Source organism: Ranitomeya variabilis, chromosome 1 (assembly GCF_051348905.1).
Source record: "Ranitomeya variabilis isolate aRanVar5 chromosome 1, aRanVar5.hap1, whole genome shotgun sequence".
In the NCBI taxonomy this organism is placed as follows: Eukaryota; Metazoa; Chordata; class Amphibia; order Anura; family Dendrobatidae; genus Ranitomeya; species Ranitomeya variabilis.
The window spans coordinates 440,738,806-440,758,983 of record NC_135232.1 but is presented as its reverse complement, the minus strand read 5'-3'; the positions used below and the strand labels follow the sequence as shown (position 1 = coordinate 440,758,983).

General features: G+C 44.0%; 1 protein-coding gene across 4 annotated transcripts in view; it reads left to right on the top strand.

The window, feature by feature from the left end:
- The window catches only part of LOC143764002 (uncharacterized), a 35,570-nt gene extending 22,892 nt beyond the window's left edge, over positions 1-12,678 (top strand). For 3 of the 4 annotated variants that reach the window (XM_077249323.1, XM_077249324.1, XM_077249325.1), the window contains exon 3: positions 11,263-12,678. In XM_077249323.1, coding sequence (XP_077105438.1) covers positions 11,283-12,542 — 1,260 coding nt within the window. In that variant the 5' untranslated portion in view covers positions 11,263-11,282 and the 3' untranslated portion in view covers positions 12,543-12,678. Of the gene's footprint in view, positions 1-8,751; positions 8,885-11,262 lie in introns of those variants that run through there. The other variant, XM_077249326.1, reaches the window with a different exon arrangement.
- The last annotated feature ends 7,500 nt before the right edge of the window (positions 12,679-20,178 follow it).

Here is a 20,178-nt window from a genome sequence, read left to right as displayed (position 1 = left end):
AGTGTAGGTCTGCAACTCTTACATCCACAACTCCTCAGAAACTAAAAGTCCTTTTTAGGGCTAATTTGTGGGTCCCAATATTGCAGCGCTAGGTTGGCAGGGCACAGCATATCCACATCAGGGCAAGGTCTGCAGGCACTGTATGTGCGTTCATTGGTCCCACTGCATCCTTCCCAAAGCTCCATAACTGCCTGCTGCTGCTGCAGCTTATTTACTGTCTATATACCTTTTTTTTTCCAAACATTCCCCCCCCAAAAAATATACAGTCTGTTCTGTCAGACTGAGGCCTGTTGAAAAGTTATAGTTTGTCAGGCATACGTAGCATAGTTGTGTGTGCTACCCTTGTGCCCCCTTTTTTTTTTGGTGCTTTAAATTCACCGAAAAAGGCCTCATATATCTGCGTGCTCCAAGTTTTGGTCATTGGAGCCCGGTGTACTTATTTTTTGGCTGTGTGATACTCAAATTCTATACAGCGCTATTTAGCATAAAAAAAATTGAAAGGCCACAGATTTGCCAGTGTGGTATTTCCGTTACAGCCGTCATATATCTCTTTGCTCCAAGTTTGGGCATTGGAGGCCGGTGTACTTATTTTTTGGCTGTTTGATACTCAAATTCTATACAGCACTATTTTGCATTAAAAAAAATTCAAAGGCCACAGATTTGCCAGTGTGGTATTTCCGTTACAGCCGTCATATATCTCTGTGCTCCAAGTTTGGGCATTGGAGGCCTATGTACGGTACTTATTTTTTGGCTGTGTGATACTCAAATTCTATACAGCGCTATTTAGCATAAAAAAAATTGAAAGGCCACAGATTTGCCAGTGTGGTATTTCCGTTACAGCTGTCATATATCTCTTTGCTCCAAGTTTGGGCATTGGAGGCCGGTGTACTTATTTTTTGGCTGTGTGATACTCAAATTCTATACAGCGCTATTTCGCATAAAAAAAATTCAAAGGCCACAGATTTGCCAGTGTAGTATTTCCGTTACAGCCGTCATATATCTCTGTGCTCCAAGTTTGGGCATTGGAGGCCGGCGTACTTATTTTTTGGCTGTGTGATACTCAAATTCTATACAGCACTATTTCACATAAATTAACTTTAAAAAACAAAACAAAAAAAAAAATTAATAGAGTCTGCTAGGTCAGGCTGAGGCCTGCCTGGTGTTTGGGTTTGAAAAATCGTAGATTTGCAGGCATACTGATCACATATTATTTCGCTAGTAATAAAGACATTTGTGTTGAGCATTTGAAATAGTGCAGTAGTCCATTTAAAATGGTTAAAGCAAGGGACGGGGAAGTGGACATGATGCTGATGGTGCATCCAGAGGATGAGGCCGTGAGCAAGGTGATAGTGGGCAACAACAAAGACCCACATCTTCTCGCTTGACCTTCCTGTCCCAGTTTCTAGGGGACTGCAGCACACCACTATTGAAGCCAGAGCAGTGTGAAACGGTTGTTGGTTAGATAGCGGATAATGCTTCCAGTCACTTAGCCACCACCACCACCTTGTCTTCCACACGGTCAAGTCTGAGTAGCTGTGAGTGTGGCCAGGATATTCCTCACACTGATCCTCCTTCCTCCCACCATGCCGAGTGCCCTGAGACAACTGATCCCACACTTGGACACTCTGAAGAGCTGTTCAGTTTTCCATTTCAAGGTTCAGAAATATCTGCTGGTCAACTTAAAGTGGGGAAAGATGAGATTGCATGTAGAGCTGCCCAAAGCTTTGACCAGCCCCGGTCACACGAAGGCGATGGTGGGAAAGTGTCACAAGAGGTGGATGATGATGAGCACAATTGCCAGAAAGTCAGGAGGAGGATCAGGGTGCAGATGTGGAAGACGAGGTGGTGGATGACATAGTGACTGACCCAACCTGGCAGGAGGACATGCATAGTGAGGACAGCAGCACAAATGGGGAAGGAGGCATATCCCCCCAACAGTCAGGAAGAAGCAGTGTGGTGGCCACAGACAGAAGGCGTGCATCCATTCCCAGTAACACCAACATGAGTGAAATTGCCATTCCACCTGTGAGATCTTCCTTAGTCTGGCTATTTTTTAAAGACTCTGCCGATAACCCAAAACAGGCCATTTGCAGCACCTGCCATGCCCATATCAGCAGGGGTAGCAAAACAACCAGCCTGACCACCAACAGCATGATCAGGCACATGCAAGCAAAGCACCCGAATATTGTGGGCTGAACCCCAGGCTCCAGGACCACTGCCTGCTGGTCACACCACTGCTTCTTCCACTGTTTTGCTTAGAAGCCTATCCCCAGTACACCGTGCATGTTAAGATGCCTCTAGCCCTGCACCTGTTGTGGCCCACAGTCAAGCAGCACCATCAGCAAGCCCGTCCATGTGTTTTTCCCAGCAGAGCATTCAGTTGTCTATAACCCAGTCGTTGGAATGCAAGTGGAAATTCCCAGCCAATGCCTCACAGGCCACAGTCCTCAATTCTAATATTTATCTTCTGCTTGCGCTAGAAATGCTGCCTTTTAGGCATGTTGAGAGGGAAGCTTTCTGCAACCTGACAGCGGCGGCCTTCCCAAGGTACTCGGTACTCGGTCCCCAGTCGCCACTATTTTTCCCAGTGTGCCGTATCGGCATTACACCTGCATGTGTCCCACAACATTACCCGTGCCCTCAACAATGCTGTCACCGGGAAAGTCCACCTAACCACAGACACGTGGACAAATGGTTGTGGGCAGGGACGGTACATCTCAATGACGGCACACTGAGTTAACATAGTGGAAGCCGGGACCCAGTCAGACCTTGGGATGGAACACATCCTCCCCACACCGAGGATTGCTGGCCCTACGTCAATCAGGGTTGCCCCCAGTCTACAGCTCCTGCACCTCCTCCTCCTCTTCTTCATCCTCCATCTCTGAAATCAACACATCAGTCAGAAGCTGGAAGCACTGCAGCACTGCCTCAGCCAAGCGGCAACAGGCTGTGCTGAAGCTAATCTGCATAGGTGACAAACTGCACAATGTAGAAGAGTTGTGGACAGCGCTGAAAGAGCAATCAGATGTTTGGATGACACCGCTGAACCTACAGCCAGGCATGGTCATGTGTGACAATGGCCGTAACCTGGTGGCGGCTCTAAAGGCAAGGTGAACTCACACACGTACCTTGCTTGGCCCATGTGCTTAACCTTGTGGTTCAACGTTTTCTGAAAAGCTACCCGTAGCTGCCGGATCTGCTAGTGAAAGTACGCTGTCTGTCTGCCCATTTTAGAAAGTCAGCTACAGCTTCAGCGCCCTTGCCATGCTTCAGCAGCATTTTCAGCTTCCAGCTCACCGACTGTTGTGTGATGTCCCCACGCACTGGAACTCTACGCTGCATATGTTGGAAAGGATTTGTGAGCAGAAGAGGGCTGTTGTTGACTACCAACATCAACAAGGCCATCGAATTTCAGGTCAGACTCTACATATAAGACCTCAGGAGTGGACATGGATGTCAGACATATGTAACATCCTCCAAAACTTTGAGGACTGCAACAAGATGGTGAGGAGCGATGATGCCATAATTAGCACCACCATCCCGCTTCTCAGCATTCTGAAAAACTCTCTGCTCACAATCAAAGAGTATGCATTGCAGGCGGAGCATGAGGAAATGGAGCAAGGAAACATACAGGGGGATTACACTCAGCCCAGCCTCATGTCTTCTCAACGTGGATTGGTAAGCAATGAGGAGAAGGAGGAAGAACAGGATCTATTTTCATGCGCTATAGACGGTACTACAAACACATCTGTATTAGCTTCTGTTCAGCGGGGATGGCCAGAGGGCAGGGAGGATGAGGATGAGGAGGACAGCATGGTCAGTCATCCTGTTGGTGAGGACACGGAAGTCTTGCCTCTTAGCAGTCTGGCACGCATGGCTGACTTTATGTTGCGCTGCATTTCACATGACCCTCCGATTATCAAAATTTTGGGTGACACTCATTACTGGTTGGTGACACTTCTAGACCCACGCTACAAGGAGAACTTTCAATCTCTTCTGTCTGAGGCAGAGATGTGTACAGAAATGTTGCAGTACCACAGGGCCCTTGTAGCGGAATAATTTAGAAAATTCCCATGTGAGAACGCAGGCTGCAGATGTCAAAGTTTGTTGTACAACCAAGGACTCCAAGCGAGAGAGACAGAAGTACAATCCAGCTCAGGCAAGGGAACAATGGCCAAGTTCTGGGACAGTTTTCTCAGACCCTCCCATCGTGGCGGCACAGAGGCAAGGGGTGCTGTCACAAGAAGTGCAATGTTTGAGAAGATGGTGATGGAGTACCTTACAGATCGTACAAACGTCCTCCGTGATTCCTCTCTGCCTTTTAATTATTGGGTATCCAAGCTGGACACGTGGCATGAACCGGCTCTCTACGCCTTTAAGGTCCTGGCCTGCCCTGCTGCTAGCGTTCTGTCAGAGAGGGTTTTTAGTGCCGCTGGTGGAATTATAACAGATAAGCACATCCACCTGTCAACTGAAAAAGCTGACAGGCTGACTCTTATAAAAATGAACAAGGCCTGGATTGGGAAAGACTTCTGTACACCACCAAGTGAAAACAGCGAAACATAACCTTGAATACATTCTCTCTTTTGGGGAGGTGTATTCTCATGCACCTCTTCACAACCACACATGTGTATATGCTTCCAGATTTGGTCTGTTTGTTCTTCTCCTCCTTATCCTCATCCTCCTCATCCAGAACAACTACATCACCAGGGTGGTCTGTATGGTGCATTTTGGCCAAGGAAGCTGTGATGGCACTCTTATTTTTTACAAAAATGACAACACATTGGGGAATTGGGCATGACATTACATTGGGCCTACTTTTTAACTCGGTCTCCTGCAATCTGTCCTGTACCTGCCAGAAGATCACCAGGGTGAACGTGCTCTGTACGGTGCATGTTGGCCAAGGGGGCTGTGATGGCAGTCTTCTATTTTTTTAAAATAAGGACAACACATTGGGGAATCGGGCATGACAGTACATTGGACCTACTTCTTAACTTGGTCTCCTGCAATCTGTCCTGTACCTGCCAGTAGATCACATAGCTGCATGTCTTGTAAAACATTTACAGATGTGACAGACAGTGCTCATAATGACACAATCTTGATAAATGTTTGTTTATTCACTTCACAAACAGTTCGAAACCTCTATATGTTTGCTGTTTGTCATTGTAAAACATTAAGGCTGCCATCACACTAGCAGTATTTGGTGAGTATTTTACATCAGTATTTGTAAGCCAAAACCAGGAGTGGGTGATAAATGCAGAAGTGGTGCATATGTTTCTATTATACTTTTCCTCTATTTGTTCCACTTCTGGTTTTGGCTTACAAATACTCTTGTAAAATACTGACCAAATACTGCTAGTGTGATGGCAGCCTAAGGTTTACTGAAACTCTGCCTGTGGTGGTTTGATCTAAATCCTTGTGGCTTTTATTTTCTAGGGGTTTATGGCCCCTTGTCTGATGAGTCCATGATATCTCAGTTTCATCCAACCTTGAAAAGTGGCCACTTGAAGGTGTGGGTGAACCTAGAGTTATTACATAGTGTAAATCACTATATAAGACCCACTGTTTCATAGTGGCCCTTTAAGAAGATTAATGCCGCCTGATGCACCAGTAAAAATAGGCTCTGTGACTTTAAGAGTCCCTCCTTCATAAATGAAGCAAGATGGGTCTGCTTATGTGTCACCACCACATGGCCAGCTAGGGTTGTTAAATGTTACAATGACATTTCCCAGTGAATGCATTTGTAGTGGTTGAAAGCAATGTTAAAGTTGAAAAACGCTTCAAAAACGTAGCGTCTGAACTAAGCCTAAGTGGGAGAGGAAATTTTTGGTCTGGGGTTAAATATTTGACCTTACAGGCAAGTCATTAACCTGCAAAGGATGTACCTTCACATATTTCCAAGCAAAACCCGGTTTGGTTTTGTTATAATGTGTCTTTTGTGGCACCGGGAAAAATGGCATGAATCTCAGAAAAAAATTATTAAAGCTGTGAACTAGGAGTCAGGAATGCTTCCAGGGGCGATCCCCAGGATGTCCCTGTGTCATTTGAGCAGTGTTTCCATCATTTTGCAGACGTCTTTAGACCTTAAAAGGACCCACGGGGGGGGGGGGGGATCGCGGTAAAAATACTCGGGTCTCCCATAGACTTACATTGGGCTCGTTGGTCTGGCCAAGTCCCCGAGTATTCCAATTTGCTCGACCCGAGCATTTTAGTGCTCTCTCATCACTACTTGTAATGCTATTTATTTTTATGCTGGTTTTTCTTGCGTTGTAAGTTATAAAACTGATTTATTTTTGGGTCAGTGAGTTTATAGTGATACCAGATTTTATTTATTTTAATTTTTTCATGTTTTGCTGCAATCGCACAGTAAAATAATTGTTTGTTGCCATATTCTGAGAGATGTAACTTATTTATATTTTTCTGCTGAATGAGCCATATTGGTGCTTGCTTTTTTGTGGGACAATTTGTAATTTTCATTTCTACCTCTTTTTTTAATCGCTTTTTTCTTTTCTTTTTTTTTACGGTGTTTACCACGTGGATTTGATAACATGACAGTTTTGAAGCCAACACCAAATGTGTACTTTTTTTGGTTTTAAAAGAAAAGCTGCATTTTTACTAATTGTCTTTTCGTGAAGTGTTCCTTTTTATGTGTTTTAATTACTTTGTTTTACATATTTTACCTTCTTTTTTTTTCACTTAGTCTCACTGTGTGACATGAATATTTTTCACTTTGGTTGCTGGTCTTATGCATTGCAGTGCATGAAATGTAACAGGCCACCGTACCCTGAGGTCATCAGATGACCTCGAGATGCGATGGCCACTATCGGCACCTGCGAGTATGATTGCGGGGGTCCAGTAGTGCTAGAGATGTTTTAACCCCCTTTAACCACTTAGATGCTGCTGTTGCGATTGACAGCATCATTTAAGACATTAAACAGGCTCGATCATTTCAAAAATTGGACTGGGCCAATGCTGCTGTCATGAAGTGATTGTTCTAGCGTGACCCTACCCGACGAGGGGACGGTCACAAAACGGCGAAACACACAAGGGTACACCAGGGACACTTTAACAATGGTGGGCCCTGTCAGTAGGGAACGGGGAATTGGACACCTCCTGCACTCACCTGAGGATGTGCCCTGCTCTTACTATCATCCCTTATATGGGTTCTTTCACCCCATCACTGAGCAGGATACCTAATCCCTCACTTGCCCTGCTCCTATCCCTAAGTAGGGAACTGGCAGGTGAGAGCACTGGTCCCACCGCTGCACTAATACAACACAGGGGAAAGTTACAGACAACAAAGGGACAAAGAAACAATAAACACGACACTTGGCTTTCTCTGCTGCAATACACCACACAGCAGAGTAAGGCACCAGATATCAGTATTCAGCTGAAGAACCACATCACTCAGCAAGCTCCTTCTCCGGCTAGGTTGGTCTCCAGAAGGACCTGTATAACCAACAGTCAGCTGATGCATCAGGTGACCTTTTGAAGGATGGTGGGAGTGGTCACCACTCACACCAGCAGACTAAGCAGCAATGTAATTACACCAGCGACCACTGTCATATGCAGCTCTCATCCCCTGGATTTTTGCCCACTGGAGGAGCTATACATTTACTTCTCTGGCATGAAAAAGCGGCGATGAGGAATAAGGTCGCTTAACGGCTGCCGTAAAAAAATGTTTTGGCGTTAGTTAAGGGGCAATGAACTGTTTCAGAGATGGCATCCCCTGCATGGGAGCCAGTGCAGTGATAATACTTGAAATTTCAATCCTTCTACAGAATTTATGCATTTATACAGTGCTATGCCAGCACTGAAACTGATGGGACGGATTTAGTGGGCGCTAGGTGCATTCAAGCCAGTCGCTCGCCAGTCTCACGCTAGACATATTTTTGAGTTGGAGTCGGCATGAAGTGGAAAGGGCTTGGATATGTGGTTTAAAGGGGAGATCACAGTCAAGGGTTAACTTGAGGCAGGGAGCTTCAGGAACTGGGGAGAGTGAGCAGCCATTGACTTTGATGGATAAATCTGTTGGAAGTGGTTGAGTGAGATAGAGAAATATGATTAATTTTATTTTATCCATGTTAAGTTTTAGAAATCTAGCAGAGAAGAAAGATGACATTGTGGGATTCTGGTTAGTAAGGAGGTGATATTTGGTCTAGAGAGGTAAATCTGAAGCCAGATTGTAAGTGGTTGAAGAGGGAGTGGGAGAGGTATGAGGACAGAAGGGATTGTATATGCAGGCCTGAGCCATTCTGTCCTGCTGCTAGTCTTGCATTGTCTCAGCACTGATCCTCCCTAACTTTCTTGACTCCTGCTAAGCTCCTGGTAACATTACAACAGAGGGAGGAATGATAGCTGCAATGGGAGGAGTAGATCAGTGCTCAGTGCCCTAGCCCCTTCCACCTCCTCTCACTGTTTTTTGCACTTTCCTTGCTCCTATTCTTGGCTGAGTGTGGTAGACACTGGGAGCTCTGCTGGAAATCTGGTGAGGTTGTCGGTGACATATGGAAATTAGCCATTCTGGTCCAAAGCAAATGCCTCCCTGCCAAAGCCATTATACCAACCCTGACACAACGCTAGCTCCTATAAAGGAGGTGCCAACATTGATTGGACTGAGCTGTCCAATCAGCTGATTGTGAATATACTTGAAATGTCCCTCCTCCTCACAGCTGGACAGCTTTCTGCACAAGTGCTAGAATCACTTCCAGCACTTGCGCAGTAGAAGCAAAGTGGAAGGAGGAAGGCCTTCAGGAGACTAGGCATAATGTCTGGTCTCTGAACAGGAAAACTCTAGTCGGGGTGCGACCAACTTCTCCAGAATCAGGAGTGAGGCTGGTCACATGCCAAGTTTGGCATCTAGGCAATGATGCAGATGCTAATAGTGAGTATATTACAAACTGTCAGCATTCAGAAACCTAGGTCCAAACAGAAATTCTGTAGAAAGCCATAGACAATCCCTTTTAATGAGGCCATCATCAAGAGCAAACCATGCAAAGACAAGACGATGTTAAATATCCAGCTTCTGTAGAGTTATTATAGTTAATGTTTATCTTTCCATATATAAAAACTATTTTTGACCATGAGTGTAACACATTCTCCAACATTTCATCTATCTTTATGCTACTTATACTTGTCAAAACCTTTATCCTGTGTTCAAAATCTACTCTTTATTGCATTAGTTAATTCCATTATAGATAATCTTCTGAAACTTGAATTTACCAGATTTGATGAATTTTTCCAAAATATTTGACTTGCAGTAAATCAATTTGCTTTGAATCACAAAAATTCAAAATGTGTTTAAGGTCTCATTCACATGTCAGTATTTTTGCATCAGCATTTCATCAGTATCTGTATGTCAAAACCAGAAGTATCTCCTAAATACAGAACAGGTGTCAATCCACTCCTGGCTTTGGCATGCAAGCACTGATGCAAACATTTTGATGTGTGAATGAGGCTTAGCTTTTGGCGGTCTCCTAGGACTTTACCTGACCTCAAAGCAGAAAATTAAGGTAACCTAGAAATAACATCCTATGTAAAAATAGACTGAGGGGCTTATCATGTTTAAATTAAAAAAAAAAAAAAACTAAAAAAAAGTTAACCCTCTTAGTCATTTGTGGTCTGTGACGAGCACTGATTGAAACTGACGATGTCGCTGACAGAAGTGGCATCATCCAAGTGCGAAGAAGACTGATATGACATATATGTTTCATGATGGTATTCACTTCTGCCCCACTAATACGCTTGTTTTTATCTTTTTTTCTTTTACACTTGTGTCTAATGGCATTACAACCTTTTCTTTTAATATATATTTTATACAACACTATAAGGCCAGAGACACACTAGAGTATCCCATCCGATGCGAGAGCATTGGATGTGATATGTTAATGACACTCGGCTCCTGCTCTGCCTCGAGCGGGAGCCTTAGTGTTCATGCTCTGTGCTCCGATCCTCTCGCATGAGAGAATCGGAGCACAGATGCGGAGGAGACGGATAAATTAATTTCTTCATCTCTTCCATTGAAGGCGTCCGCAGGAATATCACTGCACTCGGATGATATCTGAGTGCAGTGTCATGTTTCACATGCACCTATAGATTTATATGGGTGCGTGCGATCTGATTCATGGATGCAATCGAAGCATGCTGCGATTGTTTTTGCATGCCGAATCTACATGAGAAAGTAATTGCAGATGTAAGCTGTCCCCATGGGTTAACATTCAGCGACTGCAAAGTGATTTTATTTTTTTTATTGGATTGCACTCATCAGATTTCATCGCAAGTGGGAGCAAGACCTAATAGTCAAAATCCAATCTATTGAGTAATTTATTCAACCTATACCAACAGTCATGAAATAAGAAATGCTAAATGTGGCCGAGTATAGTTGTGCTGTGTACAGATGCCAAATTAGACTAGTAAAACAGGTGTGCAATAAGACATGCAGTTATATGTAAACCTTTTTTTTCTAGAAGTTTTTTTTAAGAAAATTTAACCCACTTCCGATCAATGACATAATAAGAATTTCTAGGTAGGCAGTAGCTATACTTCCAAAAAGCCAGCATCTGCAACAGAGCGCTGTATCGGTGTCTTATGTATGTGAAAAAAAAGGAAAATTGTTTTGGACACTCACACTTTGTAAGAATTGATTTTGATGATTTGTGCAAATCAAGTGTTTGAATTGACTGCGACTTGCACATTTTATAAAATTCAGCATGAGCTCAATTAACATCAAATCAATTTGCTGATTTTTAATTATTTAACATCTTTTTGATTTTTTTTCCATTTCTTCCCTAACTTTTCTCTATATTTACCATCATAATATTGATGACATTTAAGATATTTCCAGACATTTGAATGTTAGTGCTAAACTAGAAAAAAATGTACTTTGTATTTAACCAAAATCTGGAGAAAAAGTATAGTATTTTATTTCAAACTGATATTTATAAGGGTGGTGCAAGTGTCAAAATGGTCCCATAATCAATATCAAAATGGGCTCCCTATTATGGTTCTTACAGCTCAGTAGACAATGGGAATGGACCCACCATCCTATGTCCTTGGTCTTCAAGGAACCCATTCACTGCCTGCCTCTATGGTATGTGGTCAGTAACGACCTTGAAGAACATTGTTATACCAAATTGTTTCAGTTTGTGAGCAGATTATCTGCAATATGAAATTCTGCAAAACTGTCTGACTCATAAGAGGATGTTTTATGTTTTATCAGTGCAATAACATAATGTTTTATACTTTATTTTTTTTTTTTTACAGTCGGTATTCGTGATGAAAAGATGTCCTGCTCATTAAAACAGAAGTTCATTGCATGCAATTTATTGGTGCTCTTTTTCATCTTGCTCTTTTATCTGCTACAACCCCAGGATGCTAAAATAAGCTACATTTCCAACATTGCCATCGGGCCCTTAATACCATTAGAGGATAACAAGACCCTCATCATTGCTCCGTATTATGATCCCAGAGAATCCAGTTTAATAAGAATACTTGCTATAGTCCATCACACAGTAAACAACTTTTTCTGTCTGTACTACTGTAAGCAGTTTGGTTATGTGCATGTTACGGCAGAAATTGATATTGTTCGAGACAGCTTTGGATTCCCTTATGAGACCGCAAATCTCCTATGTAAAATTCCACCTGATTGTGATTTTAACTACATCTCTGTTTACACAAACCGCACAAAAGACCTAAGCAAAATTCCAGTGTTTGAGATCTCAAAAGATCCAATAGGGCCATTTTCTGCCAATTTTACTGTTTGTATCTCTGCCTTTTATGGGAAATATGATAACGCTTTGCAAATGATTCAGGCTATTGAAATGTATAAATTACTTGGAGCTTCTAGAGTCACCATCTATAACACGAGCTGTGGTGACAATGTGGACAAGGTTTTGAGACATTACATTCAAGAAGGTGTTTTAGAGGTAGTACCCTGGCCAATAGACAAATATCTGAAAACCTCCAAAAAATGGAAATATGTTAAAGGACTCGACAGTGAAATTGGCTACTATGGACAAATTGCATCTTTGAATGACTGCATGTACAGAAATATGTTTAAAAGTGAATATGTTCTCCTAAACGACATTGATGAGATTATCATTCCATTAAAATATTGGGACTGGCCAACTTTAATGAGGAATCTGCAAAAACGTTATCCATATGTAAATGTCTTCATTTTTGAAAACCAAATTTTTCTATCTTCAGAGCAATCATCTGGATTAAATTTATGGAATCATATCCCCGGAGATAATATTCTTCAACATTTGTATAGAGAACCTATTAATAACATGACCAGAACTGCACCAAAAATGATCATGAATCCACGAAAAGTCATTCACACTTCAATCCACTCTGTTATAAAGGCTAAAGGATATTCAGCATTTTTTCTAAGACGAGATGCTACTGTATTCCATTGTAAAAATACCAGAAACAAGAACATTCTAGAGAAAGATTGGATCAAAGATGACTTCATTTTAAGATACAATAGGTCCTTGGTGCCTAAAGTTAATGATGTTGTTCAAAAACTTTTCTCAAAGGACTAGCTCGGATACAAGAGAATGTATGTGAAAAAAAAAGGTTGTAATTTTTTTTGTTTGAAGTTGCTTTATGCAAATATGTTTGTATTCAAAGTTTTAATATCCCTTCAATAATAAAAAAATAAATTTATGATTACCTTTCCCAGAGTAGATTTCAAAAGTTTGTGATCTGCATAGCATCTGGCTGTTGGTGATTTGCATCAATCGGTATGTGTATATGGTGTCTCATTCAAGTGGATTCCACCTGAAAATGTGCTAAAAAAGGATTAAGAAATTAACATAGGCACCGCAGTATACTACCTAGAATAAAAATATGTAGATACACTGCAGCACGTAAATAAGTAGTAACATATGAAAAACATAGGGTACATTTGTGTAGGCGGAGCTTCATGGAGGAAGTACACAGCCATCCGCAGCCCTCCTGAAAACAAATGTGAAACCGGCCTTACTACTTATTTACTTAATAATAATTAGTAATATTTGTCTGTTAAAGGCCCCAGGATGCACCTACACATTACACTTAAACTAACAGTTGTGCTACCTGTGTTTTTTGGTTTTATATGCACTGCAATGATCAAAATGGCCTGCTTTGCACAGGTTCAGTCTTTTGCGACTTCTTTCAATCGCTTCAGGCTTCAAAAGTCATGAAGTGGCCAAAAGAAGCAACCTTACCGTTCTTCAGGTGGCTTTTGCTTGGAAGTAGCCACTATTTTATATCTAAAATTTAAAAAGAAAGACGATAGCAGCAAAGACGCGGTAAAAATCTATAAGATGCCAAAAGCTAATACCTTATGAATAAAGCAGTTGTATTTACATTAAATTTAGTGTTTACATATGGTTAATTCACAATCTCTGATACGCCATTTAACGGTTGCCGTTAAGGGGCCTTATTCCTTAGCGTTGAGGAATAAGTGTATATCTTCTCACGGCAAATGCAATTCCAGCGGATGTCAACTGTACTACTGTCCTTTTTGTTCATTCTACCTTCCAAAAATCTGAATAATGCTCAGCTTACATTTATCCAGCGCTCTCCCGCTCTCCGTGGAGCGCTTATGTCAAGCTTTCCGTGTAAATTGCCCCAAAACACAGTTCAGACAAAAAACCCCAGATGGAACTACTCACTTCTGAGGCAGATGGAGTTAACTTGGACTGGTCTGTGTTTCGGCGGTGTCCCATCATTTGAAGCGTCTTTTTAGCACACAATTATGGTCAAACACAGATCTGTGCACTCCTAAAAAGAAGGATTCAACCAGATCAGACACCAAACACTCCAAAGTGTCTCCATCTGCCTCATTATAGTGGATGGTTCCGTCTGAATCACGTTGTTGTGGGATTTACACGGAAACCTCAAGTTAAGTGCTCACCGTGGAACACGAGAATGTGATCCTAGACTTATTCTCAAAAAATATTATGTACCCCAAAAAGTTACCAATAAAATCCCTAATTTATTCCACACAAAACCAGCCCCCAGTCAGGTCCATCATCTGTCACTGGAACTATATGGGGTTCCCATGTTACTGGTAGAACAAAGGAAAAGCAACATGGTCCCCCCCAAAAAATAAAATCCAGTGAATTCTGCACTCCAAAATCCAAATGCCCAACTGTGCCTAAGCCACAGTAAGCGGACACATTTGACATTATTGTTGTCAGGAGAGAGCACGTAACAATTTATGGGGTGCGTATCGGCAAAAGCACAAGCTGGGCACAATGTACAGGGTGCTACAATATACGAGGGCTCTACACTGTATGGGGGCACAATGTATGGGCCCTAAACTGGCATATTTGCAATTCTTCAGAAAAAAAGTACAGCGTGGATGTTATAAAAGTCACTGCAGCCGTAGATGAATTAAGTGAGAGGTGCAATTTCTGTAATGTGATCACTTTTGGGGTTTTTCTGCTGCTTTGGCATCTTCCGGTCTCTGTAAATGTCGCCCGCAAACTATTCTTGCAAAATCTGTGCTCCAAAAGCCAAATAGCGCTTCTTCCTTCTTAGGCCTAACATGTGGCCTAACAGTAATTTCTGATGACATGTGGAGCAGCACCGCAGGAAAAATTGCACAATAAATTATGGAGACTAGTTTCACCCTTGTGTGCCTGGCAAATACAAAAATTACAGTTGTACCACTAAACTATCATATTTCCATCTTGAGGGGGTCTAGTTTCCAAAATTGGATCATTTGTGAGGGGTTTCTGCTGTTTTCACAAATCAGGGGCTCTCCAAACGCGACATGACATTCACAATCTATTCAAGACAAATAGCACACTTTCTTTCCTAGCACTGCCATGTGCCCAAAAAGAAGTTTTTAACCACATATGGGGTATCATCACATTTAAAATTTGTCTGACAATTTCTGCTGAATGTACAAATACCCCATATGTGGTTGTACAGTACTGCTTAGCCACACGGCGAGACTCGGGAGGGATGGAGCGCTAGTTGCCTCATGGAGAGCAGATTTTGCTAGAATAGTTTGCAGACTTAATATACAGAGCCCCTAAGTGCTAGAAGAGTAGAATCCCCCCTCAAGTTACCCAATTTTGGAAATTGTAGTCTATGAGAATTTTTCTACAGATGTAGTGACGATTTTGACTCTATGGGTGTTTTCCAGAAACAAGCAGCAGTGGATGTTGCTGAGTGAAAATTGCAAACTGCCATTACAGTGCCCAGTATGTTGCAGTCACTAGAGATGAGCAAACTTGTTAGGAAAACTTTGGTAAATCATCGCGTTTCCACTAATGCTTTATTACTTTGGCTAGGATAGTGGCGCTTTATGATGATTGGGCCGGGGGGGGATGGGAGGGCAGGATTACGTGTTTGATGAGGGGGGGTGGAGAGGTTAGAGGAATGGGGCGCCATTTTTTTTCTTCCTTTAACTTTGTGTGTTGATTCCGAAGTCTTGGTTGCCTGTGTCACATGTGAAAATATAAAAAGCGGACATCGTGTTGCCGGCATCATTTGCTCAGTGTCATAGTGCAGACAAGTCGCTCCTGATAGTGCTGCAAGTGAACTTGTCAGTTTGCTAGATAGGATCCTGTCCTGTGTGAAATCGAACTTCCAGCATCTAACTAGATTGTTTAAAAACTGTGGCAGTCTCTGTAGGCACTATTTGCTACTCCAAATCGTTTGTGATAAAACTGTGTTTCAGGGACAAATCAGAAGGTCAGATTTCCACTTAAAAATCATTAGTGTGCCTAAACAACATTGTTACATCTATCTATGAAAATAGTGATTGTTCATTTAGTGACAGGTGACTGATAGCCAGCGTCGGACTTGAGCACCTTGGGCCCACCAGAGAAAATCATTCTTGGGGTACACTATGTAGCTACATAGAAATAAATACAAGACCACCAATTGTGCGGTTAAGCACACTAATATCAGGGTATAATATAAGGTAGCACACGTCTCAATTAAATAAACCGGGGGTGGGGTAGCCCCCCTCATAGAAGATAATGCAGCCCATTCATAGAATATAATGTAGTCCCCCTCATAGAATATAATGCAGCCCCCCTCATAGAATATAATGCAGCCCTCTCATAGGGTATAAGGCAGTCCCCTCATAGAATATAATGCAACCTCCTATAGAATATAATGTAGCCCCCTCATATAGTATAATGCAGCACCCATCCTAAAATACAATGTAGCCCTCATATAGTATAATGCAGCCCCCTTATAGCATATAATGCAAGAAAACTTGGTAGTGGCAAAAATTGCAATAATTTGACAACTACATGCATGAACTGGCAGATGTGCGATCAACAATCTTTAATGTGGGAATCTCACAGCGCTAAAGTTACGCTCACACTCTGACTGGGTGGCGCGAGCAAGGGGATTGTGGCCCCACTGTGCCACAAACCAGACTACCCTGGAAGGGGCATGACTAAGCAGCTACCTTGGTGTTCACTGGAGCCTCTGACGGTGAGGTCAGGCTTGTGTGGCAAGTAGCTGCCAGGTACCACTCCAGGGTGGTGTCTGGCTGTAGCAGCTGATCCCACTGAGGGACTGAACACTATTAACAGGTGCAAGCAACTACAGATGAGCAAGACTTGTACTCTGGCGGGCATGGCCGGCACTCTTGGCAGGCAGGCACGGCCGCCACTCTTGGCAGGCAGGTGGGCATGGCTGGCACTCTTGGCAGGCAGGCAGACGTGGCTGGCACTGTTGGCAGGAAGGCGGGCACGGCTGGCACTCTAGGCAGGCAGGTGGGTGGGCACGGCTGGCACTCTTGGCAGACAGGAAGGCATGGCTGGCACTCTAGGCAAGCAGGCACAGCTGGCACTCTAGGCAGGCAGGTGGGCATGGAACACATTGAAGGAATCACGATGGTAACGGGTAAGGCAGGAACACAGGCAGGTACGAGTAGAGAACAGATAGGAACCAGTTCAGACTAGAGGGACAGGAACTGATTCAGAAGACACAGAAACACAGGCAGGTATGAGTAGGATAAGGGAGCAGGTACCAGTACAGATTGGAGGAACAGACTAGAAGGAAAAGGACATACAGGGCATGGAGCAGGAGCAGTGCAAAGCAGAATGGCAGGAGGCGGAGCAGAGCAGAACCGCAGGAGGCGGAGTAGAACAGAACCGCAGGAGGCTGAGCAGAGAAGTGCTGCAAGGTGTGCAGCCAAGAGCAGAGCTGCAGGACTCAGGGCAAAGAGCAGAGCTGCAGGAGCAGAGCAAAGGACAGCTGCAGAATGCGGAGCAAAGAGCAGAGCCACAGGATGGGGAGCAAGGGGCAGAGCCACAGGATGCAGAGCAAAGGGTAGAGCTGCAGATTGCAGAGCAAAGGGCAGAGCCGAAGATTGCAGAGCAAAAAGCAGAGCCGCAGGATGTGGAGCAAAGGGCAGAAGGGGTGAACACAAGGAAACAGCGGGATAGGAAAGGCAACAGAAAGGGATGCAAATGGACACAGGTATAGGACTTAGTTCAGACAGGGTCAGGTACGGGACAAGGCACAGAAACAAGGATGCAGATCAGGGTTCATAGCCCCACTGGGTGGCTGAAACGAGAGACACAGGTACAGGCCAGGGTATAAAGCCCCCCTGGGTGGCTGAAATGCGAGACACAGCAAAACAGGACCTGGCAACTCAGCAGCAAGACACTGTGTAAATGCGTTGCTCAGGCATCCCCCTAGGGGTGGGAAGTCTTAAGTACCTGAGGCCTCTTGACAATTGGTTGGGGACACCTTAGGGTACCGTCACACAGTGCCATTTTCATCGCTACGACGGCACGATCCGTGACGTCGCAGCGTCGTATGATTATCGCTCCAGCGTCGTAGACTGCGGTCACACTTTGCAATCACGGCGCTGGAGCGATGCCGAAGTCCCCGGGTAACCAGGGTAAACATCGGGTTACTAAGCACAGGGCCGCACTTAGTAACCCGATGTTTACCCTGGTTACCAGCGTAAACGTAAAAAAAACAAACAGTACATACTCACATTCCGGTGTCTGTCCCCCGGCGTTCTGCTTCTCTGCACTGTGTAAGCACCATAGCCGGAAAGAAGAGCGGTGACGTCACCGCCGTGCTCGCTTTCCTGCCGGCAGGCGCTCACAGTGCAGAGAAGCTGAGACGCCGGAGGACAGACACCGGAATGTAAGTATGTACTGTTTGTTTTTTTTACGTTTACGCTGGTAACCAGGGTAAACATCGGGTTACTAAGCGCGGCCCTGCGCTTAGTTACCCGATGTTTACCCTGGTTACAAGCGAACACATCGCTGGATCAGTGTCACACACAACGATCCAGCGATGTCAGCGGGTGATCAAGCGACGAAAGAAAGTTCCAAACGATCTGCTACGACGTACGATTCTCAGCGTGATGTCTGATCGCAGTAGCTTGTCAGACACAACGATATCGTAACGATATCGCTAGAACGTCACGAATCGTGCCGTCGTAGCAATGAAAATGGCACTGTGTGACGGTACCCTTAGGAAGGTGCACACAGTCTCTATAAGAAACAGGAAGTGCCGGGGCTGCCACCCTAAACATACAGCGAGAAAGTGTTCAGCAAGCAAGGACATGAGGCCCAGAGCATGGAGCCAGCAGAGGACAGAACTCACAGCATGGCTTGGAGTGGTGAGTAAGAAGGGAGATGGGAAGCCATGCAGTGATGCCGGGAGGGATGTTACAGTACCCCCCTTTACGCCCCCCCTTCTTCAAGCCCGCTAAGATGATCTGCAGAAGTATAGTGCCACACACAGTCCAGCCCACCATGACATCCTTCGGGTAGAAAGGGGCAGGCGTGACATCAGGAATCTTGGAATGCCAAATCTCTGTGCCCCACGAAGTCAGATCTCACCACAGAAGATACAATGACCTGTACCTCTTCTTCCAGGTTGATGGAAAGCAGGGACTTGGAAACTTCCGTTTTGACAACTACATCAACCGGCCACCTGGGAATTGAAGACACCCTCACTGGGTTCAACTTCTGCTCGTTATTCCGAGAAAACTGGACCTCTTCCTCCAGGCTGATGGAAAACCGAGACACACAAGCTTCAGTTCCAACATCTTAATCTGCCTGCCACAAAGAATCTCAAGGCGTCCTGTCAGAATTAGTGATGAGTGAACGTGCTCGCCACTACTCTTTACTCGCCCGAGAATCACTATGCTCGGTCTACTCGGCGAGCATTGAGCATTTCCGGAATTACTCTGTGGGAAGTGAGGTCTCCACCCACCATTTTTGGCAGACTTTAGAGACTCAATCACGCTGCAGGGATTATGTCACGGCCGCCTCTCCTCTCGCCGTATCTGCCACCGGGTCCACCACCGCTCCAGCCCATACTTACCTGCTCTGGCGCGCTCCTTCTGTTCCTCCAGGTGCCGGGTCCACCGCCGTCTCCTCCGCTTCTACTCACCCACAGTGGCGCACTCCTCCTGCTGGCGCACGCCCTCTTCCTGGTTCTCGGCGGGTGCGCGGGTGCACTTCTCGCTCCAGCACCTCTCTGCGCACGTGCACCTCTCCTGAATTACTGGCGCTTAGTGTTGAGCGATACTTTCCGATATCGGAAAGTATCGGTATCGGAAAGTATCGGCCGATACCGTCACAGTATCGGAATCCAATCCGATACCGATACCCGATCCCAATGCAAGTCAATGGGACGAAAATATCGGAATTAAAATAAACCCTTTATACACTTGTAGGTTCATTCTACATGAAGGAAAACAACTAAGAATATTGTAGGATGTATTGGGGGACGTGGCGGAGATATTAAAGGGACAGAGGTTTAGCCCAATGTAATAGAATAGCAGGATTTTTTATTTTTTTTTATGAAGTTCGGCGTTAGAAAGAATTTGACTATGTTTTTTTTTATTTTTTTATGTCAGATATTGATGTTTCACTACTTCCACGCCCTTCACCTTCTTTTTTACTTCTCCCACGCTTTCTTCTTAATTATCCTCATCATCAGCTTCTTTGACATCAACTTCTTCACCTTATTCATCTTCTTCTTCATCTTCTACCTATTATTTTTTGGGTTACATTGTTCATATTCTTTTTATTTTACTATTATCTTCATCATATTCAACTTCTTCATCATATTCTTATTTGTGACAGGCATTCCCGTAGTTGTTATCTATAAAAGTTTGAAGATTACACCTTCCGTTCTGCCTGTCACAAAACAGTTACATTTGTCCGCGTTCAGTTTGGCCTG